This window comes from Bos indicus, chromosome 1 (assembly GCF_029378745.1).
Source record: "Bos indicus isolate NIAB-ARS_2022 breed Sahiwal x Tharparkar chromosome 1, NIAB-ARS_B.indTharparkar_mat_pri_1.0, whole genome shotgun sequence".
Taxonomy (NCBI): Eukaryota; Metazoa; Chordata; class Mammalia; order Artiodactyla; family Bovidae; genus Bos; species Bos indicus.
The window spans coordinates 72,178,071-72,205,314 of record NC_091760.1 but is presented as its reverse complement, the minus strand read 5'-3'; the positions used below and the strand labels follow the sequence as shown (position 1 = coordinate 72,205,314).

Below are 27,244 nucleotides of genomic sequence, written 5' to 3'. Positions count from 1 at the left end.
CTGGACTGGCATCTCGTTTCATACATGATATTTTACATGTTTCAATGCCATTCTCCCAAATCTTCCCACCCTCTCCCTCTCCCACAGAGTCCATAAGACTGTTCCATACATCAGTGTCTCTTTTGCTGTCTCGTACACAGGGTTATTGTTATCATCTTTCTAAATTCCATATATATGTGTTAGTATACTGTATTGGTGTTTTTCCTTCTGGCTTACTTCACTCTGTATAGTAGGCTCCAGTTTCATCCACCTCATTAGAACTGATTCAAATGAATTCTTTTTAATGGCTGAGTAATACTCCATTGTGTATATGTACCACTGCTTTCTTATCCATTCATCTGCTGATGGACATCTAGGTTGCTTCCACATCCTGGCTATTATAAACAGTGCCGTGATGAACATTGGGGTACACGTGTCTCTTTCCCTTCTGGTTTCCTCAGTGTGTATGCCCAGCAGTGGGATTGCTGGGTCATAAGGCAGTTCTATTTCCAGTTTTTTAAGGAATCTCCACACTGTTCTCCATAGTGGCTGTACTAGTTTGCATTCCCACCAACAGTGTAAGAGGGTTCCCTTTTCTCCACACCCTCTCCAACATTTATTATTTATAGACTTTTGGATCGCAGCCATTCTGACTGGTGTGAAATGGTACCTTACAGTGGTTTTGATTTGCATTTCTCTGATAATGAGTGATGTTGAGCATCTTTTCATGTGTTTGTTAGCCATCTGTATGTCTTCTTTGGAGAAATGTCTATTTAGTTCTTTGGCCCATTTTTTGATTGGGTCATTTATTTTTCTGGAGTTGAGCTGTAGGAGTTGCTTGTATATTTTTGAGATTAGTTGTTTGTCAGTTGCTTCATTTGCTGTTATATTCTCCCATTCTGAAGGCTGTCTTTTCACCTTGCTTATAGTTTCCTTTGATGTGCAGAAGCTTTTAAGGTTAATTAGGTCCCATTTGTTTATTTTTGTTTTTATTTCCAATATTCTGGGAGGTGGGTCATAGAGGATCCTGCTGTGATGTATGTCAGAGAGTGTTTTGCCTATGTTCTCCTCTAGGAGTTTTATAGTTTCTGGTCTTATGTTTAGATCTTTAATCCATTTTGAGTTTATTTTTGTGTATGGTGTTAGAAAGTGTTCTAGTTTCATTCTTTTACAAGTGGTTGACCAGTTTTCCCAGCACCACTTGTTAAAGAGATTGTCTTTAATCCATTGTATATTCTTGCCTCCTTTGTCAAAGATAAGGTGTCCATATGTGCGTGGATTTATCTCTGGGCTTTCTATTTTGTTCCATTGATCTATATTTCTGTCTTTGTGCCAGTATCATGCTGTCTTGATAACTGTGGCTTTGTAGTAGAGCCTGAAGTCAGGTAGGTTGATTCCTCCAGTTCCATTCTTCTTTCTCAAGATCGCTTTGGCTATTCGAGGTTTTTTGTATTTCCATACAAATTGTGAAATTATTTGTTCTAGCTCTGTGAAGAATACTGTTGGTAGCTTGATAGGGATTGCATTGAATCTATAAATTGCTTTGGGTAGTATACTCATTTTCACTATATTGATTCTTCCAATCCATGAACATGGTATATTTCTCCATCTATTAGTGTCCTCTTTGATTTCTTTCACCAGTGTTTTATAGTTTTCTATATATAGGTCTTTAGTTTCTTTAGGTAGATATATTCCTAAGTATTTTATTCTTTCCATTGCAATGGTGAATGGAATTGTTTCCTTAATTGCTCTTTCTGTTTTCTCATTATTAGTGTATAGGAATGCAAGGGATTTCTGTGTGTTAATTTTATATCCTGCAACTTTACTACAGTCATTGATTAGTTCTAGTAATTTTCTGGTGGAGTCTTTAGGGTTTTCTATGTAGAGGATCATGTCATCTGCAAATAGTGAGAGTTTTACTTCTTCTTTTCCAATTTGGATTCCTTTTATTTCTTTTTCTGCTCTGATTGCTGTGGCCAAAACTTCCAAAAACTATGTTGAATAGTAATGGTGAAAGTGGGCACCCTTGTCTTGTTCCTGACTTTAGAGGAAATGCTTTCAAGTTTTCACCATTGAGGATAATGTTTGCTGTGGGTTTGTCATATATAGCTATTATTATGTTGAGGTATGTTCCTTCTATTCCTGCTTTCTGGAGAGTTTTTATCATAAATGGGTGTTGAATTTTGTCAAAGGCTTTCTCTGCATCTACTGAGATAATCATATGGTTTTTATTTTTCAATTTGTTAATGTGGTGTATTACATTGATTGATTTGCGGATATTGAAGAATCCTTGCATCCCTGGGATAAAGCCCACTTGGTCATGGTGTATGATCTTTTTAATGTGTTGTTGGATTCTGATTGCTAGAATTTTGTTAAGGATTTTTGCATCTATGTTCATAATCTCCTTAAGTTCGGTTATAGGCAATAAACCCAAGAAATACTAGAGAGAATCCTTCAGACTAAAAAGAGACGACATTAGAGAGTAACGCAAATCCATATGAGTAAATAAAGAACACTGTTAAAAATACATAGGTAAATATAAAACAGCATAAGTGTATTTTTTGTTTGTAGCGCTTTCCTCCTGTGTAATTTAAACAATCATGAAATAAAGCAATAATTTTAGATCTCTGTTGATGGGCACACACACATTGTTTAAAAATGTAATTTATATGACAAGAGTATCACAAGAGATATATTAGACCAGAGTTTTTATTTACTATTGAAACCAAGTTAATCCAAAGAAAATGGTTCAAATAGATCAAACGCTCAGTCGTGTCTGACTGTTTGCGACCCCATGAATCGCAGCACGCCAGGCCTCCCTGTCCATCACCAACTCCCGGAGTTCACTCAGACTCACGTCCATCGAGTCAGTGATGCCCTCCAGCCATCTCATCCTCTGTCGTCCCCTTCTCCTCTTGCCCCCAATCCCTCCCAGCATCAGAGTCTTTTCCAATGAGTCAACTCTTCGCATGAGGTGGCCAAAGTACTGGAGTTTCAACTTCAGCATCATTCCTTCCAAAGAAATCCCAGGGCTGATCTCCTTCAGAATGGACTGGTTGGCTCTCCTTGCAGTCCAAGGGACTCTCAAGAGTCTTCTCCAACACCACAGTTCAAAAGCATCAATTCTTCCACGCTCAGCCTTCTTCACAGTCCAACTCTCATATCCATACGTGACGACTGGAAAAACCATAGCCTTGACTAGATGAACATTTGTTGGCAAAGTAATGTCTCTGCTTTTGAATATGCTATCTAGGTTGGTCATAACTTTCCTTCCAAGGAGTAAGCATCTTTTAATTTCATGGCTGCAGTCACCATCTGTAGTGATTTTGGAGCCCCCAAAAATAAAGTCTGACACTGTTTCCACTGTTTCCCCATCTATTTCCCATGAAGTGATGAGACCGGATGCCATGATCTTCGTTTTCTGAATGTTGAGCTTTAAGCCCACTTTTTCACTCTCCACTTTCACTTTCATCAAGAGGCTTTTGAGTTCCTCTTCACTTTCTGCCATAAGGGTGGTGTCATCTGCATATCTGAGGTTATTGATATTTCTCCCAGCAATCTTTATTCCAGCTTGTATTTCTTCCAGTCCAGTGTTTCTCATGATGTACTCTGCATAGAAGTTAAATAAGCAGGGTGACAATATACAGCCTTGACGTACTCCTTTTCCTATTTGGAACCAGTCTGTTGTTCCATGTCCAGTTCTAACTGTTGCTTCCTGACCTGCATACAGATTTCTCAAGAGGCAGGTCAAGTGGTCTGGTATTCCCATCTCTTGAAGAATTTTCCACAGTTTATTGTGATCCACACAGTCGAAGGCTTTGGCATAGTCAATAAAGCAGAAATAGATGTTTTTCTGGAACTCTCTTGCTTTTTCCATGATCCAGCGGATGTTGGCAATTTGATCTCTGGTTCCTCTGCCTTTTCTAAAACCAGCTTGAACATCAGGAAGTTCACAGTTCACATATTGCTGAAGCCTGGCTTGGAGAATTTTGAGCATTACTTTACTAGCGTGTGCGATGAGTGCAATTGTGCGGTAGTTTGAGCATTCTTTGGCATTGCCTTTCTTTGGGATTGGAATGAAAACTGACCTTTTACAGTCCTGTGGCCACTGCTGAGTTTTCCAAATTTGCTGGCATATTGAGTGCAGCACTTTCACAGCATCATCTTCCAGGATTTGAAATAGCTCAACTGGAATTCCATCACCTCCACTGGCTTTGTTTGTAGTGATGCTTTCTAAGGCCCACTTGACTTCACATTCCAGGATGTCTGGCTCTAGGTGAGTGATCACACCATTGTGATTATCTAGGTCGTGAAGATCTTTTTTGTACAGTTCTTCTGTGTATTCTCACCCCCTCTTCTTAATATCTTCTGCTTCTGTTAGGTCCATACCATTTCTGTCCTTTATCGAGCCCATCTTTGCATGAAATGTCCCCTTGGTATCTCTGATTTTCTTGAAGAGATCTCTAGTCTTTCCCATTCTGTTGTTTTCCTCTATTTCTTTGCATTGATTGCTGAAGAAGGCTTTCTTATCTCTTTTTGCTGTTCTTTGGAACTTTGCATTCAGATGTTTATATCTTTCCTTTTCTCCTTTGCTTTTCACTTCTCTTCTTTTCACAGCTATTTGTAAGGCCTCCCCAGACAGCCATCTTGCTTTTTTGTATTTCTTTTCCATGGGGATGGTCTTGATCCCTGTCTCCTGTACAGTGTTACGAACCTCATTCCGTAGTTCATCAGGCACTCTATCTATCAGATCTAGGCCCTTAAATCTATTTCTCACTTCCACTGTGTAATCATAAGGGATTTGATTTAGGTCATACCTGAATGGTCTAGTGGTTTTCCCTACGTTCTTCAATTTAAGTCTGAATTTGGCAATAAGGAGTTCATGGTCTGAGCCACAGTCAGCTCCTGGTCTTGTTTTTGCTGACTGCATAGAGCTTCTCCATCTTTGGCTGCAAAGAATATAATCAGTCTGATTTCGGTGTTGACCATCTGGTGATGTCCATGTATAGAGTCTTCTCTTGTGTTGTTGGAAGAGGGTGTTTGTTATGACCAGTGCATTTTCTTGGCAAAACTCTGTTAGTCTTTGCCCTGCTTCTTTCCATATTCCAAGGCCAAATTTGCCTGTTACTCCAGGTGTTTCTTGACTTCCTAGTTGTGCATTCCAGTCCCCTATAATGAAAAGGACATCTTTTTTGGGTGTGTGTTCTAAAAGGTCTTGTAGGTTTTCATAGAACCGTTCAACTTCAGCTTCTTCAGCGTTACTGGTTGGGGCATAGGCTTGGATTACTGTGATATTGAATGGTTTGCCTTGGAAACAAACAGAGATCATTCTGTCGTTTTTGAGATTGCATCCAAGTACTGCATTTCGGACTCTTGTTGACCATGATGGCTGCTCCATTTCTTCTGAGGGATTCCTGCCCGCAGTAGTAGATATAATGGTCATCTGAGTTAATTTTACCCATTCCAGTCCATTTCAGTTCAGTTGTTTTAAATTAACAATATAGATAAATAAAATATGGAATATCCATACAATAAAGTATATGATTCAGCTATAATCAGTAATGATGTAGTAAATCAAGGATGAGCTGTGGAAACAAGCTAAGTAAAGAAGCCAAACAGAAGTAGCCACATGTTATAATATTTATTTTATTTTAAATGTATAGAACAGACAAATTCTTAGAAAGTAGAGTAGGGGTTACCAGGGTCTAAGAGGAGAGGGAAGAGGGGAAAGAATGCTAATAGGTAGTGGGGTTTGGAGGATCTGATGAACATGTTTTGGATCTGAATCATGGTGATGATTACAATACTCGTGACTGTACTAAAAACCACAAAAACACTAAACTTGAAAAATGTCGATTTTATATAAATTATATCTCCATATTTTTAAGTGGTGTGTTTTTTTTGTTTTGTTTTAATGACCACTGTGTGCCTCTCAGTAGCAAGATTTCTTCTAAGATATCCTTGATAATGTTTTACATTAAAATGTTTGGCATTATTTAGGAACATTTTAAATTTGTAATCTTGTTAACAAATTATTCTGTTTTCAATCTATGTTGGTTGTCTTCAGATTTTTTCTGTAGGCAAAGACTTTGATGCTCAGGAATAATTCATTAAAAATTATAATATTTTATACAACAATCTTTGAAAGTTTGTCTACCTTTTATATTTCTTCTCTAATTTTTTCTGCTAGAATTAGGATTTTATGTTCAATGTAAAGCTATTTATACATTGTGTTGAGTTTTTTATGGCTTTTAGCTAGAGATATTCTCTAATAAAACCACGATATGTTACATTCGTTTAGATTAAGGTTTTTGTGTCTTGATTTTCATTCGAAAGGTGTGTGCACGTATTAACTTAGTTACTTAGTGATACCCTTTATAGATAATATAAAACATCAGGTCTTCACTGTTTTAAATGTTCTTTACATCCCAGAAATTTCTGGGCTGTAGTCAAATTTTACAAAATTGGTGTGTAACTTTTAACAAGTTTTAAATTAGATGTTGAGGAAACAAACTTTCATATAAAAATTGCATGATAGTTTCTCTTCCTTTCCGAAAGTATTCATTAAAGGTCCCAAACATTGCTGTATTTTATTCATTGATGGTTCTTAGGGGAGAAGGCCAACTTAAATATTTAAATTAATTACATTTAAGTCTAATGCTCACATCAATGTCCTGTTAAGTTTTTCTTGTAGTGTAAAAGTTTCAGTCTCTAAAGGTAGTATACCATGCAGTGTACTAGGTACTGGCAGCCTTTCAGAAAGAAGAATTAAGTTGCCTACTCTTCTGGAGTGGGATTGATCACCTCACCCAAGGAAGGTCCCCGTGTTAAAAAAGAAAAGAATGTCGTTTTGCTCATTTAGTAACATTTATTGTATTTAATGTCAGTCTGTGATATCTGAGCTCTTTTAGTACTTGAAGTTATTGCTTTCCAGTTACTCCAAAAGAATAGAAGGTTTAGTTTAGGAAAGAAAGGAAGAGAATTGAAATTGAGATTAATAATATTGAAAATATGATGGGATTTGAAATGATGCTATAAACAAAATGAATTTCCTTTGCATTGTTTGAGTTACTAGTGAAATGAAATGTACAAAATGACGACACTTTTGACTTTTCAGGTTGTCAAACTAAGGGACACTTCTTAAGAGATTGATAGCCTTCTAGAAACCTAGGGGGAAGTGTTTTGGTTTTGTTCACTTGACAGTAAACATAGTCTTTTTAGTGAATAAAAATGTTTTGATTGATAGTAGTTACTGTGCAATATATTTTTAGTAAATCAGAATAAGAAAAATACTTTAGTCATAAAATAATTGCAAGTAATTTTTTTAATCTATGCCTTCTTAACAAACAGGCAATTGTGATTTCTATTTAGTATGATGGTTTTCTTTCTAATTTAATATTTGATTTGACTTAACAGGTAAACAGTGTTGACCTCAGAACTGCCAGCCATGAGCAGGCAGCAGCTGCTTTAAAAAATGCTGGCCAAGCTGTCACAATTGTTGCACAGTACCGACCTGAAGGTAATAAATTCTTGTTGTTTGTTTTTCTTTTTTATTTCAGTTTTTAGAAGTCTTCCTCTTAATAATGTTTAACTTCCGAAGCTTAGCTTTCTCTTTGTGTTTTTGTCTGATTCATTAATCTGTTACTTTTTTGTTGCTGTTGCTGTTTAGTCACTAAGTCATGTCCAACTCTTGCAGTCCCATGGACTGTAGCCTGCAAGGTCTTCTGTCCATAGGGTTTCCTAAGGAGAAAACTGGAGTGGGTTGCCATTTCCTTCTCAAGGGGATCTTCCCGACCCAGGGATTGAATTCACATCTCCTGCATTGGCAGGAGGATTCTTTTCCATTGAGTCACCAGGGAAACCCTGTTATTTGTTTAGTTGGAATGTAATTCACCATCCAGATCAAAGTGCTTTTAAATAGAATATAGGAACTTGTATCTGCCAGCTCTTTGAATATTTCATCATTATTTGGAATAATTTTTAGATGTTAATTTTTTTAAATCTGTCATCTAACCAAACACATACTTTTAAATATACCTTTTACTAACTCAGTGATTGAAAAGCAAAAATAGTCTATTAAGTTATCTCAAGTTTTTCTGACTTTTGAATTAGATTGTATTTATTAATATCAAGGTTAAGATATTCTAATAGCTTTTATTGTTACTTTAAAAAAAAGAAAGAATACAAATTTGGAATATGATATGTTTCTAAATAGTGAAGTCTTATGGATATAACCTTGCCAAGTTCCTGCTGGGAGATGATAATGGAAAATTTGAGGTCATATTAAACATACATAAGACTCTAGTGTACATCAACATAAACACTTAAGTAAAACCTCAGTGGAATTTAAAAAGCTTAAACACCCAAAAGAATACATAGCATACTAGTTAATGTTCATAAACAAGGTGAAGGAGGAAAGAATGATGTGACTAAAGGAGCCAGGCAAAACATTCTATAATTTGGCAATGTTAGTTTAGTTACATTTATTATTCTTTTCTTGGAGCAGAATTTATTTCTATAACAAAACCCCAATATGTGTTTTAACGTGATCAAAGTAGTATATTGGGCATTGCTTGTTATTTAATAATATAATATTTATTATAAACCATAGCATTCTAGGTTCATAACTGAACAAGAATAAATTCATTTATGTAAGAAGTAAGTTCCAAATAAATCACATTAATCAAGCAATTTAAGGAATAATAGATGAAGTCAGAATGCCAACTTATTAATTTTTGTGAGAAACAAAAGCTGCCGCTGGGACTTAGCCATGCTTTTATCTTCTGGCCAACACGTTCTTGCCAATAGGTGTATTATATGGAAACCAAATACAAAAGCAACAAGGAAATAAAACGTAAACACACTTCTATCCATACAGCTTCACCTAGCATTAAGCAAAACTAAGAAGACAGGTATATCTGGGCAACAAAATACAGGTAAAGGCTATTTAAGCAGGTTAAGATCTGGCAAAAGCTACATGGAAAGAAGAGAAGGGTAAAAACATGAAATGTTGAGAATGCTCGGTGGTAACCAAACTTAAATTGAACTTCCTAAAGGTGGGGGGCTATAAATCCCTTGTTTATAGCAGGGCACATGGAAATTGGAGTAGCAAGCTAGCAAAAGCCATCCTTGATGTGGTTTTGTTTAGAGAGCTAGAGGGACCCATATTTGGTCAAAACCATCTATCTTGCTAGTATCAGATAAGTTGACAGTTTTTTGGTTTTAAAGGATGTAAAAATATGCTTCCATCTCTACCCTGCACTCCAAACTTACTGGTCCAGCCAACTCATTCAGTAATAAGCAGTTTGAAAGGAACTGGCCTGGCATTCATACGGAGATATTAACAAGAAGAGGTGGAAACAAACAACAAAGCTGATTAGCAGGAGGAAAAGATGGCTTAACAACCAGAAGAGATAGATTTTGAGCTAGCATAACCCAGGAAAGAAGAAGAAAGCAAACCGTTTTCTTAAGTTGAAACACAAAGAGACATCATAGAAAAATTCAATAGGGGACATAAAGGATACAATAGGAAAAGTAAACAAAAAGAAACAAAAGCAAAGAGAATTTTTAAAGTTTAGAGAGAAAAAACAGGTTATTTTATATATATATATATGAGAAAGTCGCTCAGTCGTGTCCGACTCTTTGCCACCCCATGGACTGTATAGTCCATGGAATTCTCCAGGCCAGAATACTGGAGTAGGTAGCCTTTCCCTTCTCCAGGGGATCTTCCCAACCCAGGGATGCTATATTATATTATATCATATAATAATTAGACTTTCTGGAAAAAGTAAATTTTTTTTTTTTTTTACACCCTTTATTTTTTTAAAGAAGGGAATAAATGCTTGAACTTATAATTCACTCAAGAAAGCTTTCCTCAATTAAAAAGAAGTGCATCTTTATATTGAAAAGACATAGCATGATAGAAAACTCACAGTGGTCAAAATCCAGATATATTCTAGTTAAATGTTTATTAAGAATTTTCTGAAACTCAGTTAAAAATATTACCTTATTAATAAGGAGATAAAAATTGATTGATAAAAGAACTGCTTTAATGCTTGGTGAGCATAGATCAGGACAAGGATCTTTAATTTTATCAATGGTGTGTTCAGTGACTCTTGATTAAGCCTAAAATGTACCTCTGTATACACTAGGCATACTTGCCACTGATGGCTGGCAAAGGTGGGCTTCCCTTCTGCTGCTGCTGCTGCTAAGTAGCGTCAGTCATGTCCGACTCTGTGCGACCCCATAGACGGAAGCCCACCAGGCTCCTCTGTCCCTGGGATTCTCCAGGCAAGAACACTGGAATGCGTTGCCATTTCCTTCTCCAATGCATGAAAGTGAAAAGTGAAGTGAAGTTGCTCAGTCATGTCCGACTCTTAGCAGCCGGGGATTTCCCAGGCAAGAGTACTGGAGTAGGGTGCCATTGCCTTCTCCTTCCCTTGTCCTAGGATAGGTATTTTGTGCGCCTAGGAATCTTTTTAGGTTCTCTTTTTCTGTGCTTGTACTCTGGTTTTGTTCTTTTTTGTGATTTCTATGCTTTTCTTCTGTGTGAATCTTTCTGATTGACACTTTTTCTTTAGTTATATTCAAAACTTTGAACTTTTCTAATCTTGATGGAGCCATTTTTGTATCAAGGAGAATTTGCATCCAACGTTGCTTATTCAAGTAGCTACTACTTAGCAGACGTCTTCTGTTTTAAGGTTAGACTCTTATGTTAATTATTCTTGTGTATATATCTTTTTTCCCCCAAATATCTCCTAAACACCAGACGTTACTTCTCATTTGACTTCTCCAGCTGTATTTCTCCCTAATGTTTGAAACTGAGCATGTCTGAAACAATTCTTTTACTCCTTCAGTAAATGGCATTTCCACTGATGCTTAAGTCAGAAGACTAGGACTCAGCCTTGACCTCCCTTCCTTTTTCTCACCCTCTATTTCTCAGCCACTAACCTGACCAAACCCACTATCATATCTTACCTGAACTTTTCTAATAGCCTCCAGCAAGTCTCCTTACTTCTTTCTTGTACTTTCTCCAGACCATCAGCCAAAATCATCTTTTAAAATAAAAAGATTGGATTGTATCATTTCCCATTTAAAACACTTCCAGTTATGCTCTGAATAAAATCCTAATAGAGCCTGCAAGGCCATGTGTGATTGAACACAGTATAACATGTTTGGCTTTACTGCGCTCCCTCTACTCATTTTTTTGCTCCTTAAGGTCTAACCATATAGTCCTTCTTTCAGACCCTTGATTACAGAAGATATTTTCCTAATTCTCTGTTCATTCTGTTCTTAGAACATTTTCCCCCTGTTATTTATATGATTGGCTCCCTCTTACGATTCCATTTCTTTTTAGCACTGTTGATATTTTTCGTTACAACACTTAACACAGTTTATATGTTTATTTAGGTGCCTGTTTGTTTTTATTTATTTAAGCCTTGCTCTGGAGCTTTATGAAACACGTAGCTCTATCCCTATATACAGATGATGATATAGACTCAAATAAAAGCTAGCAATAGCTAGGATTCAGTCCCAGGTCTGTTGCCTTAAAAAACGTAAGTGCTTTTCACTAGGAATATTTTAATAAGTGTTTAGCCTGGCAGTATTGATTTGTACTGTATTTTTTTTTTTTTTACCACAGCTGTGGTGTCATTGCCTAATAAACACAAGGTAAGTACCAATAGAGCACAGAAAACCAAACATTACCTTAGAAACTCAAAAAGAGGTAAATCATATTGCGTGCTATAAAGGGAAAATGCCATAGAGTCGGCTTGGAACTTAACTGGAAGCCTAATGAATGGGCAGGCTTTCAATGGGCCGAGAGAAAAAAATGACATTCTATTAAGAATGACAGAAGACCAAGGATAATAGAATTAAAATTTAAAAGTGTATTTTGGGTACTTTGAAAACTTACCTGTCCTCTTTACTGTATTGCTACTTACCTTATGTTTGTTTATTAGGCAGTGACATAATGGCTTTATGTTTTAATATTAATTATGTAGTTTTAATAAATGTATTTTTGTCATACAGCACTTAAAAAAAAAAACATATTCCACATCATCAATCTGTAACTGCTGTGCGGGCCAAGGATATAAATTGAAGATAAGAGTCAGACTTTCTTTCTCAGTGAGGGGGCTATTTTCCAAAGTACAAACAGAATTGCCTGATACTCTGATAATCAGTCATCTCCTTACAGTTATAGTATCTTCACTTTATTAATGACAAACCCCTTTGGATTCTCTGGTTCATTGATAATCTGACGTGTACATATGTGCAAAGAGGTAAGCTTCTTTGGTCAGAGCGAGTTTTTATCTTTCAGGATCTATAATTTGCCTATTAGTCATCCATGAAATACTATTATGAGTTCTTCAGCCTATATACTTTAAACTTTTACGACATAGGCTCTAAGTATGAAAACCTCTACAAAACATTTAGAAGGACTTCATCTCCTACCTCCCCTCAGTTTTGCTAACTCCAAAAATAAGCAACAATATATTTTTTAGAGCTTTACTACTAGTCATTTTGGGGAATTACAATCAGAAATCTAACACAAGCACTGGAATTACTATTCTAATGTTTTACTACATATCCAGAATTTATGAAATTTTGACAAATTAGTTGGGTGATAGACTATAATAGAAAAAAATATATGCCAGACATCTAACCATGTTTATTAACTCTTTTAATTCCCATAAAGCCCTATAAATTGGGCACTTTTAGTGCTATTTTCATTACAATTTAATAAAATAAGATACAGGAAGGTTAAAACAACTTGCCAGTTACACAGGTGTTTAGTGGTTAAAATTTATTCCTAGCCCTTTGTAGAGAAGAAACTTTTCCTCTGCCCTTTTAGTTTTAGGGGCTGGGATCTATGAATTAAATTGACAGAAGACAGATTAACAGAAGAAAAGTTTTTATTTTGTATGCATAGAGGAAGCCAACAAGTATGGGAAGTAACCAGGTCATTAAATTGTCATTGTTGTTCAAGTGTTCAGTTGTGTCCAGTTCTTTGTGATACCATGGACTGCAGCACCCCAGGCTCCTCTGTCCTCCACTATCTCCTAGAGTTTGCTCAAGTTCATGTTGATTCAGTCAGTGATGCTATCTAACCATCTAATTCTCTGCCAACCCCTTCTTTTGCCTTCACTTTTTCCCAGATCAGGGTCTTTTCCAGTGAGTCAGCTCTTCACATCAGGTGGGCAAAGTATTGGAACTTCAGCTTCAGCATCAGTCCTTCCAGTGAATATTCAGGGATGATTTCCTGTAGGATGGACTGGTTTGATCTCCTTGCAATCAAAGGGACTCTCAAGAGTCTTCTCCAGCACCACTATTAAATGGTTAAAGTTAAAGGCTTACCTGCCTAACAGAGTTTGGAAAGGGGAGTGGAGAGAAAAGTCTTCTAATAGAAAAACAAATAGTTTTCTTAAGGAAAGAAAAGAACATTTTTAGGAGAAAGTTTGTGACAGTGTTTGTCTCTACAGTAAGAGTAGTCTTTCCACCTTCTTCAAGGCCATAAAGCTCCCCAGAAAGGAGAGTTATTATACAATAGCCTTGTTTCCTAGAAATTGCTACTTCTACTCAGACAAGGAAAGCTCTAAGAAGGCATTTTACTATGTTTGTTGAACTTCAAATGTCCTCACCTTAAAATAATCTCTGTGACAACTCTGGGGTTCCAAATGGTCTGCATACGTTGAATACTTCTCAACCACATAGTAAAGCTACTTCCCTTCACAAAAAGTTCTAAACTCAAAATATTTTATCTCACTGTTACTCATTGTATACTGTAACTTTCAGACCTTATTTTTTGTTTCAGAAATAATTATATTGCAATGATATGATAAAGGAAGAAGAGCAAAGGGAAAGTATTAAACATATATTAAATGTATTTTCTTTCCCAGTGGATAGATCTTAAATTTGTGAGGTATTTTATTTTGTTTTCATAGGAGAAAAAAACATGTTCGAGATTGGTGTTGCTATCCCTGATCTTCAAGTGACTGAAGCCTAGAAAAGCTGAGAGGCTTGGCCAGAGCCACTTCTCTCAGTTTCAAAGGTTTGCTTTAAATCGGAGTTACAGGGATGGAGTTTTAACGCATCTTCTCATCTTATTTTTATAAATACTTTTGGTAGCAACCAGAAAGTTTGGAGACTGAATAGAGAGGTTTTATTGGATTAGTAGCATTTCTTTGCAAGCACTTGTCATTTCTTAAAATGATGTTCTGTAGCAGGCTTCTAATTTTTTTTCAGTAACTTACTTTCCTTTCTATACCTTTTAAACTCTTTCCTAACTATTTAAAACAACCAGCCTGACTTTTGACTCAGAAACTTTGACTTTTTGTTTCTAGACCAGTCTTAGTATCCATTCTTTGACAGTTGTTGCTCTCAGATGTTTAATTAATATATTTCATTATAGAGTATGGATGATTTTTATTCTTCATAGATGGGATTGCAAGCTTCAAAGACATTAGAGGAGATAAAATTTCTCCCCACTCTCTTCCCACCTGCTTTCTTCTACCTTTTTACTTCTAGAATGGAGATACAAACTAAGATTAGAAGTTGAAACGGGAAATAAATGCAGAAAGTTGGCTATTAAATATTGTCTCTCCTCTTGGAATCATACACATACTGTTTAACTTATAGCCAGTAGTTCAGAGATTCCCTAACATATTTCATGATAGGGAATATAGTTTGATTCAGAAATTTCTGAAATGCTTAGTGGAAATTCTCTTAATATTTTACCTCTCTCCAGTGGTAGCTTTCCTGAAATGAGTTGTGATATAATTTCTAGAAGAGGGATGCAAATCACTTAACAGGAAAAAAGAAATGAGACTCTTCTTCCAAAATAAAAAGAAAAGATAATAGAGGTTGAGTATAGGGTGAAAATTGTTAGAGCTGAAAGTATGAGTTAATTGAAACTAAAAGAAAAGATAGGAATCTTACCTAGGTAAATAAAACGGGAGGTTTAAAGGAAAACTAACTTTGAGGAAAGTATTAAAGTACGTTCAAAACAGGCAGATGGTTATGAGAAATTGTTAATAGTAAGTAAAGACCATAAATATGAAAATCTGAACAGAGTGAACAAAATCAGTAAGGCACAAATTTAAGATATTGTCAGGAATTTACTTTAGGTCTTTAAAATCTTAAATGTTGAATATCTGAGCTTTAGTTGCTTTGTAATAACTTAGATCTCAGCAAAGAACATTTTCTGCCTCACTGTAAAAGGTAATGTGATCTTTTTACAGAAAGTTTTTAAATTTCTAAAATGTAGAATACTAGGACTTTGGATAATTCAATAGGCAAAATGGCTGAAAACAACTAATAATGCTACATGAAGTATAATGAACATCTAATTAAAAGCGTCGGAGTGACTTCCCTGGCAGTCTAGTGACCAAGACTCCGCACTGCCAATGCAGGGGCCTGGGTTCGAACCCTGTTCAGGAAATTAGATCTGACATACAGCAACTAAGAGTTCACATGCTGGAATGAATATTGAAGATCTCATGTACTTCAACTAAGATCTGGTGCGGCCAAATAAATAAATAAATATTTTTTTAAAAGCATCAGATCACTGCTAAGGCAGTAAGGAATTATCAAACAAAAAGTGAAGGGAAAATGGGAACTCAGAGAGCTAAAGAATCACAGAAGTCACTTTTGAAAAAGTTCAGTGAGGTACTATCTTACAAGAGTCAGTTGTTAAACTTTCAGGAATTTTGCAAACTAGCTGTTAAACATAGTGATTATTAAAAATAAAATTATACAAATGTACAAATAAGTTATATTTAAAAGATTAAAATGTTAAAGGTTATGAAACTTCAAAATAAAAATAAGTGATAAAACTCATCATTTCCTAATAGTTTTCTAGGATAGCCACTAATATGATGGAATATTTTAGTGGCTATCCTAGGGGGATAAAGAGAATATACAAAATAAGATAGTAGATTTATAACTGAATCACCCAGAACTTCCTCCTCCTCACTCCCAGAAAAAAATTAGAATGGCAAAATCAGATGAAAAGATATCCCTATGTGCCCCAAAATACACACAAGAATAAACAAGCTGTCAACAGCTGTAAGACCCTGTGATAGTGATATCAGCATCTATACAAGGAGAAGTGATAGAAGCCTGAAAGTCAGTCTGTACTCATTAAAAAATGCAGTTGATCAATTTGAGAACAGCATCTGAAGCTATAAGGGTTTTTGCACAGTCTGTATGTGAGTGCAAGGTATCTCAGTAAGGTGTGAAGGAGCTGGATTTGTCTGAGCCCCTTCAGTTATCAGCTATAGCTCCATTTTAGTTCAAAGCCCCTCACTAAGGGAGAACTTCTAGAAGGTCCAGATGAGTGGGAGGAAAGAACAATACCCAGAGATCTCACAGTGTATGAGATATATCTTTGAACACTTGACAGAAACAGCAAAAAGGAGTTCTAGAGCTGTGAAGATAGAAAACTTGAAAAATCCTGACCCAGTACTCTTTATCTTTAATTGAAAGTTCAAGAAAACTAATTTACATAAAAATGAACAACAGAAAAGGATCAAGATTGAATCCAATGGAAACCTATTTGAAAAATGAATGTAAGGATCAGAATAATGTCTCTACAGTGAAAGTATGCCAGAAAGACATGCCCAGAAAACAATGAAAGGTATAACCTAATATTGCAAAACAAGTTAAAGAAAACTGATGATGATGTGGAAGAAAAATGTAAATGAGTTAATAGAACTCAAATTATTAGAAATAAAGAAGCATTTTATTTTAAAAATTTAAGTTTAGAAGGAGCACAATAGTTATTTAAAGCAAGTAGGTAAAAAACAGGAAATTTTTAAAAATAAAAATTAAAGAATTCTTTCCCTTCCACATCCTGACCAATTTTGTATTAAAGCCATTGTATGTGAAGGATAACAACGTAGTTAGGTGCATTGCAAGACCAGGAAGGTAGGGGACAGCTATGGTAACCCAATAGGACTGACCCCTGATGAGGGCAGGAGCTGTCCTGGTGTAAGAAGTGGGAGCCTGAGCAAAATGAGATGGTTACACATTGGACTGGTCTGAATCCAGTCTGGAAAGTAGATGGTACTAGAGACAGAAGACTAGTTACATAAAGATATTGATCAAGTGAATATTTATTTTAAGGGTAGTGTTATCTGTAACTTTTACTGTTCGAGAAGAGAGTTATAAATATAGAAAAGGGGAAAAATATAAACCATATAATACTAGAATTTGAAAAATTAGTATGAACATATTGTTTTCCATTTATACAAATATAAACATAAATGTTTATCTATTTTACATACAAATATTGTAATTCTCTAGCTCAGTCCACTGAAAAGGTGTGGGGTCACTGCCACTCCAATAGCAGTCAGCACACCTAAGATTCAGATCGTGGTTTCTAAATACTCAGTTCAGTTCAGTCACTCAGTCATGTCTGACTCTTTGCAACCCCATGAACCACAGCACCCTGGGCCTCCCTATCCATCACCAACTGCTGGAGTCTACCCAAACCCATGTCCATTGAGTCAGTGATGCCATCCAACCGTCTCATACTCTGTTGTCCCCTTCTCCTCCTGCCCTCAATCTTTTCCAGCATCAGGGTCTTCTCAAATGAGTCAGCTCTTTGCATCAGGTGGCCAAAATATTGGAGTTTCTGCTTCAACATCAGTCCTTCCAATGAACACCCAGGACTGATCTCCTTTAGGATGGACTGGTTGGATCTCCTTGCAGTCCAAGGGACTCTCAAGAGTCTTCTCCAACACCACAATTCAAAGCATCAATTCTTCAGCACTCAGCTTTCTTTATAGTCTAACTCTCACATCCATACATGACTACTGGAAAAACCATAGCCTTGACTAAACGGACCTTTGTTGACAAAGTAATATCTCTGCTTTTTAATATGCTATCTAGGTTGGTCATAACTTTCCTTCCAAGGAGTAAGTGTCTTTTAATTTCATGGCTGCAGTCACGATCTGCAGTGATTTTGGAGTCCCAAAAAATAAAGTCAGCCACTATTTCCACTGTTTCCCCATCTATTTGCCACTCCCATCTAAATTGCCAAGGCTGTTTGGATAAATACCTTGTTTCAAGAGTTGGGCAGGGAAAGTATTAGATTATCCTGTAATATTTTATGCCAGAAAGCATGGTGCTCAAGGAATGATGGGAGGCATGTCAAAAGGGTACATAATCCAGTTCAAAAGGCCAAGTAGGGAACAATTGGAGCATCAAATTGATGATAATAATACCTGATAGTAATCCACTGAATGAACTAGGAAATAATAAGGCTTTACTAATAAATGAGTTAATTGAAAGTTTGATGAGAATGGAGAAGTGTGCATAGTTTCAATAACTTATTTGCAACTGAAAAAAAAATAATTTTGCAGTAAAGAAACCTGGCTCACATAACGTTCATCAAGTGTTGAAAGTTGATAGCATCGGTAATGGGACAAATCAAAAATGTATACCACCTGGTAGGGTGCATTGGAAGAAACATACATCTCTTCTGTAACATTCCTGCCAAAGTTGCAGGTCTCATCATGTGGGAACATCAACAAATCTAAAGAGAAGTTCTACAAAATAATTGACCTGTAGTTTTCAGCAGTAGTAAGATTGCAAAGTCAAGGAGACTTGAGGAACTGCTCTCTCTGGAGGGGATGTCTCATAAGACAACTCATGGTTTCAAACTTGATCGATTTGCTCTTAATGATATTATGAGGAAACTTAAATGGAATGTGAGCATGATGTAGTAATGTATTAATGTTGCTTTCTTAATTTTGACGGTTTTATGATTGTATTAAAAAACATCTTTATTTGTAGGAAATACACACTGAGAATTCAAGAGTGATGAGACATCACGGTAGCAAGTTACTCTCAAATGGTTCAGGAAAAACAGTTTGTGATTACTTCAATCTTGAAAAATATATTAATCTTTTAAAAAATAATAAAAATGGATTTGAGAGTGACAGATACAGAAAGTTGGCAGAGAATATTAGACATACATTTAATAGGAATCTCATAGAAAAAAAACAGTACAACTAAACAAATAATTAAAATGTATAAACAGGAAAACTTTTCTAAAATTAAAAAAAAAATTAAAACTGCATATCAAAAGGTTTGAACAGGTACCTAAGGTGATAACAATCACCGAGAAATATTCTAATAAAATTATTGAAATTAAAAGAAAAATACTTTGATGAAATTGCAGGCCCTCAAAAAATGTTTTTAAAAAAAAATAAAATGAAGTAGTCATCAGAAGTTCATCAGCAGTGGTTTATAGGAGACACTGCAGTCAATATACTTAAGAATCAGAGAAAGAAACTGAAACAAACGGGCTTGAAATATAAAGGCTGCAATCAAATATATTAGTGAAGAATTAGGGTTCACATAACCCTTCCTGAAAAGAAAGAGCAAACTTCAAACACCCAAAATGATGGAAGAGATACTGATATAAAGACTGCTATTAGTAATTAAGATAGTTATAAGGAAAAGCATGCATAATATGAAAAAACTGTATGCTGTAACAATTTGGAGAAAATGCAGTTATCAGAAAGTAGGGGTAGAATTGAAGATAATACTAACATAGAATAAACTTTCTGATTGCTTTGACGTTATTAACAAAAGGATAATGTTTCAAATCAGATTTGGGGAGATTTCTCATAGTAGGGTCCAAAATCCAACAAAATCTGTTAGAACAACAGAATAAAGCTTCCTGATTTTATGTTTATATATTCACTTTTATAAATATATAAATTTTATGTAGATATATTTTATTATGTGTATAAATGTTTTATAAACATGTTTAGTAAAATACAAATTTTATATAAATATTTTATATATTATATTTAAATAATATATATGATCCCTTGTTTAGGAATCTAGTGTGTGTGTGTGTGTGTATATATAAACTTAGGCTTGTCCATGTGTGTGTGTATATATTCATGAACAAATAAAATAGACTGCACAGTGAGACTGTGTTCTAGTTACTGTTACTTCATAACTACCCCTAAAGCTCAGTGGATTAAGATAGCAATCATTTTGTGGATTCAGTAGATTAGGAATTCAGCCAGAATTTTGGCTTGGATGGTCCTTGTGGCATAGACTGAAGTCACTTAATGGGATTCAGCAGATGGATAAGCTACTTTGGAAGGTCCAAAATGGTTTCACTCCCCTTTTCTTGTGACTTTTGGTACCAGCTAAAGGTTTAGGCTCAGAGCACTATTGCATGACCTCTACAGAGTGGTGCTTGGACTTCTTACATGATCCTGGCTTCCTCCAGATGAAGCACCCCATGAGAACCAGGAAAAAGTTCCACAGACTCTTCTGATCTAACCTGGAAAGTCCCATATGATCATTTCTACCACATTGACTTGCTTAGTTGAGTCATAAGACCAGCCCAAACTGAAGAAGAGGATTAGACTTCACCTCTTGATGGGGAAATGGCAAGGTTACATAGTACAAAACCATATGGGATGCGAGGCATGCTTGGAATATATAATCTGCTTCAGGCTTTTTATATAAAAGGTATATTTGTAAATATATTCATATATATTCAACATATAAACATAGAATAGTATGAATAGAACTGGAGTTCACACACACAACTTCAGTCATATCAAAAGTTACTTCACCTTAATTGTTTCAAGAAAATAATTTTCAGATTTGATAGTAAAGCAAATCTAACCCTATACAGTATCTTGTTGTAACAGAGACAGAGGTTAGAAATAAAAGAACCATGTAGCTTTAAAAAAAAAAAGGAGGGACATCTGTATATGGTGTGGAGCATTCTTACTATTACTGCAGTAAGACCACTGCTATACTTATTATTGAATAAAATAAGCAAGGTAGAGAAATGTGTATGTTACTGTTTATTAAAGAAGGAGGAGCAATACATATATGTGTGTGTACATATATACATAATTACAAAATATGTATAAATATACATTTACTAAAATAATGTAAGTGTAAACATATTTACATGAACATATATATTTACTTATATTATTTTAAATGGAAGGATGAACCTTTCTTTAAATGTTTATAATGACCAGAACAGAATAGGGTAGGGAGAAAGGGATATCCTTGTTTAATATTGTTGTTTTATAGATTTGACTTTGGAACTATATTACCCACCTATAAAAAAAAAAGTTTACAAAGTAACCCCTTAAAAGTGAAGTTGAAAATAAAATGAACAAGTGAACCTTGATGTCTATCCATCTGGCAGCATTCACACCTAGGAAGGAATATTCCAAGTGATTTTAAAATGGTGTTCAACTGTATATTTCTAACAGAACATACTCCAGAATAAAAAGAACTAGGGAAGATAGTTAAGTATTTTCAGTGATCATGTAATGATTGTAATGTTGGTATTATAAACAAGCAAGTTGTGATGGAGTACTGTAATTCTGTAATCCCCAGTGTGTTGAGAACCAGGATTCTTCATATGTAAGAAAGCATTAAGAGATTAAGTAAAAACCTAATGGTACTAATTTTTAATTAGAAGAGCCAGTGTAAACTCAAGATTCACTTCATATTTTTAACCTATGTCTTCATTCATCAATCTGTGTCTTAGCTGTGTCTTCATAGCCTCAAGATTTGCCATGAGTTGCTAATTGTTGAATTGTCAGGGATTCATTTTTTACTAACCAGTCTACTAATTTTTATACTTTATATTTTCTATTATATTTTTAAAGAACAATAAAAGAATATGTATTATTGTGAACATTTAAATATTTTTGAGTTTTTTGATGAATTGTTGCTTCACTTGGCTTCCCCAGTGACTCAGCAGGTAAGGAATAATCCACCTGCAGGAGACACAGGTTTGATCTCTGGGTCAGGGAGATCCCCTGGAGAAGGAGATGGCAAACCACTCCAGTATTCTTGCCTGAAAAATCCTATGGACAGACAAGCCTAACAGGCTACAATTAATTAGTCTTGGTATCCAGCAAATAAATTTGGTGACTGTGGTAAAACGAAGAGTAATGCAGCAATAATCATGTTTACTTTTTGTCTTCTTAAACTACACACACTCCAGACACATAGCTTGCTTTTGTTATGAGACTGGTTTTGTAAGAAAAGACAATTGGTTATTACAAATAGAGAAAAAGGTATAAGTGGGTATAACCATGTAATTACAGTATTTTTTAAGTGATTATAAACTTGTTATTAATAGTTTTGGTAGTTTTTAATGTATGGAATAATTTAAAGTTGTCCATCTTCAAAATCATATTTGTTTTTTTATAAAAATATCTTAAATAATATATTTATTCCTTCAGATTGCTTTTTGTGTCTTATTTTGCTGTTCTGAAAATTTATAAATTACAAAATGAGTTGAAGTAAAGTTAATTTCATTAGCTTCTAAGGCATATTTTCCCCATATTATGTATAATTTGAAAATACAATTAGTTGACGTCTTCACAGGGGAAAAGTCAGTAAACAGAGTGTAAATTATTTTAGACTTCTTTTTTTAGTATAGAAATTAGAATAAATCCTACTTTTTAAAATTTACAGTTAAATTCAACAGTAAAGTAGGATTAATACTGCTATTTGATGCATGGAGATTGTCTTTTAATTTATTAAATGTGATATGAGCTCTAAAATAGTGTACTGAAAATATTGTTATCAGCCAGTTCTAATTTATGGTACATTTAGAAGATTGTTAAGTTTTGAAATTTACATATTGGGCAAAATCTTGTATAGATTACTCTCTTAAGAGTCTGACCACATTTAATCAATTATAAGACAGCTTACATATTTAATACTTTATCTTCAAGTAATTTTTTAGGATATAAAATATGAATTTACTTTTCTTTTTTCTTCTATCAGAATACAGTCGTTTTGAAGCCAAAATACATGACTTACGGGAGCAGATGATGAATAGTAGCATTAGTTCAGGTTCAGGTTCTCTTCGAACTAGCCAGAAGCGATCCCTCTATGTCAGGTAAAGTTTTTTTAATTTCTAGTTATAGCAGTCTTCATTTATGCATGCAAGTTCTTTCAGGATTTTCACTATGACTTAGTTTTCACTATAGAAAAGTATATTGCAAGGAAAATGCAGTATTGAAAACCAAGGAAATGTTTTTTATGATTGATTTCCTGATAGTGTGTCTTTTAGAAATAGTATGTCTTTGGGATATTATTATAATTTTATTAATGACAGTTATATAACCTCTTGAATAATAATAATAGTATGATAAAGACAAAATACATAAGGACTAGAAACTTTTTTAAGTTGTTATGACATATCCAACAGTTTTATTTTCCGGTATCTTTTTTAGAATAAAATATTCTTTGTTTGAGTAACATTTAATTACTGTAATTTCTACCAGTCCTTCTATGTTCACTGCTGTAATTTATCTCTGCCTACCTGGATAGTGTGCACTTCTAATTTGTGAGCATTTCTAGGGTCTTGTAGAGTAAATATTACTTCGGTTATTTTATTTCAACGCCTCTCTTCAGATACGCCATTTAGAGCTTCCTCTACTCTAAATTTACCATCATTCAAAACCATGTTAAACTCTGTCTTCTCCTGCTGTCATCTCTCTTTTGTATTTATGTTTTGTTGTTGTTGTTATTGTCATTTTAGTGAGTTTTAGGATGGAAAGAAAATGCAAGCATTACTTGAGAGATTTTCCAGGTTCAGTTACAGACCACAGTACAGTGAATATCACAATAAAGGAAGTCATGAATATTTTGGTTCCCCAGTGCATATAAAACTTATATTTACACTGTTCTGTAGTCTTTAAATGTACAGTAGCATTATGACTCTTAAAAAATATAATCTCAATTTTAAAATATTTTATTGCTTAAAAAAATGCTAATTGTCAACGAACCTTAAGCAATTTCAATATTTTTTTTTTTCTGATGGAAGGTCCTACCTCTGTGTTGATGATTGCTGACTGATCAGGGAGGTGGTTGCTAAAGGTTTGAGGTGGCTGTGGCAGTTTCTTAAAATAAGACAGTGGTAGAATTTGCCAAATTGATCAACTCTTCCTTTCATGAATAGTTTCTCTGGAGCATGTAATGCTGCTTGATAGTATTTTAACCACAGTCAACTTTTTTCAAAATTACAGTCAGTTCTCTCAAATTCTGCTGCTGCTTTATCAAGTAAGTTGATGTAGTATTTCCATACCTTGTTGTTATTTCAGTATGCTTCACTGCATCTTCACCAGGAGTGGATTCTACCTCAAGAAACCACTTTCTTTGCTCATCCACAAGCATCCTCATCTTTTGAGTTTAAACATCTTTCCAAGTTTTATCATGGGATTGCAGCAGTTCAGTCACATCTTCTGGCTCCACTTCTCATTCTAGTTCTCTTTCTGTTTCTAACTTCCTCTGCTGAAGTCTTAAACCCCTCAAAGTCATCCATGAAGATTGGAATCAATTTCCTGCAAACTCCTATTAATACTGACATTTTGACCTCTTCCCATGAATCAACAGTGTTTTTAATGACATCTAAAGTCAAAAAATTACTCCTTGATCCATGGGCTACAGAATGGAAGTTGTCTCAGCATAACATTCATTTCATTGTTCATCTCCATCAAAACTCTTGGGTGACCAAGTACATTGTCAGTTAGCAGTAACATTTTGAAAGAAATCTTTTTTGAGCAGTAGGTCTTAACAGTATGCTTAAAATATTCAGTAAACCGTGTTGTAAACAAACGTGCTGTCATCTAGGCTTTGTTAATTTCAATTCTAGAGCACAGGCAGAAGGCACTGTAGATTTAGCATAGTTCTTAAAGACCCTTGGATTTTCAGAATGGTAAATGAGCATTGGTTTAACTTAAACTCACAGCTCCATTAAGCCCTGACAAGAGAGTCAGCCTGCCCTTTGAAGTTTTGAAGCCAGGCATTGACTTCTCTATAGCTATGAAAGTTCTAGATGGCATCTTCTTCCAATATGAGGCTGTTTTGTCCACACTGAAAGTCTGTTGTTGAGTGTAACAACCTTCATTACTTATCCTAGCTAGATCTTCTGGATAATTTGTTGCCTCTTTTACATCAGTACCTGCTGCTTTACCTTGCACTTCTATGTTATGGGATGGTTTCTTTCCTGAAACCTTAGGAACCAAACTTCAAACTTTTGCAGCTTCCTCACTTCTCTCAGCCTTCACAGAACTGAAGAGTTTGGGCCTTGCTCTGAGTTACACTTTGGCTTAAAGAAATGTTATGGCTGGTTTGATCTTCTATCTAGACCTCTAAAATATTCTCAGTATCAGCAATAAGGCTTTTTCACTTTCTTATTATTCCTGTGTGTACTCAAGTAGAACCTTCGTTTTTTTTTCAGCTGGCTTACTAATGCAAGAAGCCTAGCTTTTGGCCTATCTTAGCTTTCAACATCCCTTCTTCACTAAGCATAACTTTTTTCTCATTTAAAGTGAGAGACCTGTGACTCTTCCTTTCACATGAGTACTTAAGAGGCCATTGTCAGGCTATTCAATGGCCCAATTTCAATATTGTCGTGTCTTGGAGTAGGGGGGGCGCCCAAGGAAAAGGGAGAGAGGTGGGGAAAAGGGCCAATTGGTGGAGCATTCAGAACACAGACATTTATCAAGTTACCATCTTATTAAAGCATGGTTTGTGATACCCCAAAATGATTACAATAGTAAAATTAAGGATCACTGATCACCATAATAAATATATTAATGAACAAGTTTGAAGTATTGGGAGAATTACCAAAAGGTGACACAGAGACGCAAAGTGAGCAAATGTCAGAAAAATGGCGCCAATAGTCATGGCAAACTAACAGGGCCTTCCATTTGTGAGGAAAAAAAAACACAATATCTGCCAAGTGCAATAAAGTGAAACACAATAAAATGAGGCATGCCTGTAGACACATGTAGCCAATCTGCCATAATTAACCAGAAGTCTTATCGTTCTTGTTGGTAAATATATTTTTAATCTCAAATGTAAGAATGAAGTTAAGGCTACAATAGATTGTGTACAGTATGGTGCTTTTTTATAAAGATCTGAAATAAGTAAAATCATACATAGATACATAGTCATCCATATGTGTGTGATAAAATCAAACCAACAGCAAAAAAGGGTAAAGAGCGAGGAAATAATAAACTCTGTATTCAGAATAGTGGTTATACTCTAATTAGCACTTAACTCAATCTGAGGAAAGCAGGATCGAGGGGAAAAATACACAGGTGAATGTGAGTCACTGATAAAAGTTTTGTGTAGAAACCTTTAGGTTTATAGTAGATTAACAAGTGTTTATTATATTCTTATGATTAATAACCCACATAAGTATTCCATGAGTACTTCCCTTTTTTTAATGAATCAGAGTACTAAAAGGCAAAGTTTAAATGTTAACATAGGAAGTAGAACTTGTGAGTTTCTCCATTGTTTATTGGTAATATAGTTGTATTGATTCAAAAGTTTAATTTATGATAATAAAAATGTTAAGGTATAGTTTTCCCTTTTCTGAATGTCTTGTGGCATTTGTTCTACCTCTTAAGCTACTCTGTTATCTTGTATTCTGTTTATTTGTATCTTCATCTTTGTCATCTTTACCTTTTTAAATAAATATTTAGTAAATGCCTGACTGTATCAAACCTTTGTTTTTTGATGTTAACTCTATTTTGCAAGTAGAAAGATGCTTCCTCAGTATTCAGAATTTATTGAAGTAATGACTTTAGCATTTATATCATTTATAATCTTAATTTTTACAGTAGAATTCTATACTTTTAGAATTCTTCAAATAAAATCCAATGTGTTGTATATGTTTTAATATATGTTTAAGTAAACCTTCCCACTTTTGATTCACCTATTTCCTTTACACTGTTAGCCACTGAAAAGACTTGAAAGAACATATTTGAAAAGCATTAACTAGTTCATTCATTTAGCTGTCAATTAATTTCACCCCTCTTCAGTTTTACTTCAAGAGACAGCTTCTTAAAAGTTGAGTAGCATGAAAAGAAATATGATTTGTATCCTAATTTCCCATTGCCAAATTAAAACAAAAGAATCAACAAATTATATTTTAAATGTAGTTGCTGGGATCCTTCCTCTACTCTTAAGAGAAGTTTTTTGAATCTAAGAATTTTAATTTCTTTAAATATTGTACACTCATTAAGTAGTAAGACATTATTTTGTTATCAAAATTTAAAATATTCCTAACATTTTGAAATTATTATGTTAAATTAATACAGTATTTTTTCCAAAACAGTTGGCAACTGTTAAGTCATCATATAGTCATGTGTAATTAGTTTTCATATATGTTATTGACTCTGAAAACCCTATTAACTCTGGTTTTATGAACAAATGAAAGCAATACTTACCT

At 34.7% G+C, this 27,244-nt stretch overlaps 1 protein-coding gene across 15 annotated transcripts in view; it reads left to right on the top strand.

Moving 5' to 3' along the window:
- Positions 1-27,244, top strand: part of DLG1 (discs large MAGUK scaffold protein 1) — a 270,874-nt gene that overhangs the window by 203,076 nt on the left and 40,554 nt on the right. For all 15 annotated transcript variants that reach the window (XM_070789390.1, XM_070789394.1, XM_070789399.1 and 12 more), the window contains 2 exons: positions 7,396-7,498; positions 22,783-22,897. In XM_070789390.1, the coding sequence (XP_070645491.1) occupies positions 7,396-7,498; positions 22,783-22,897 (218 nt within the window). The remainder of the gene's footprint in view (positions 1-7,395; positions 7,499-22,782; positions 22,898-27,244) is intronic.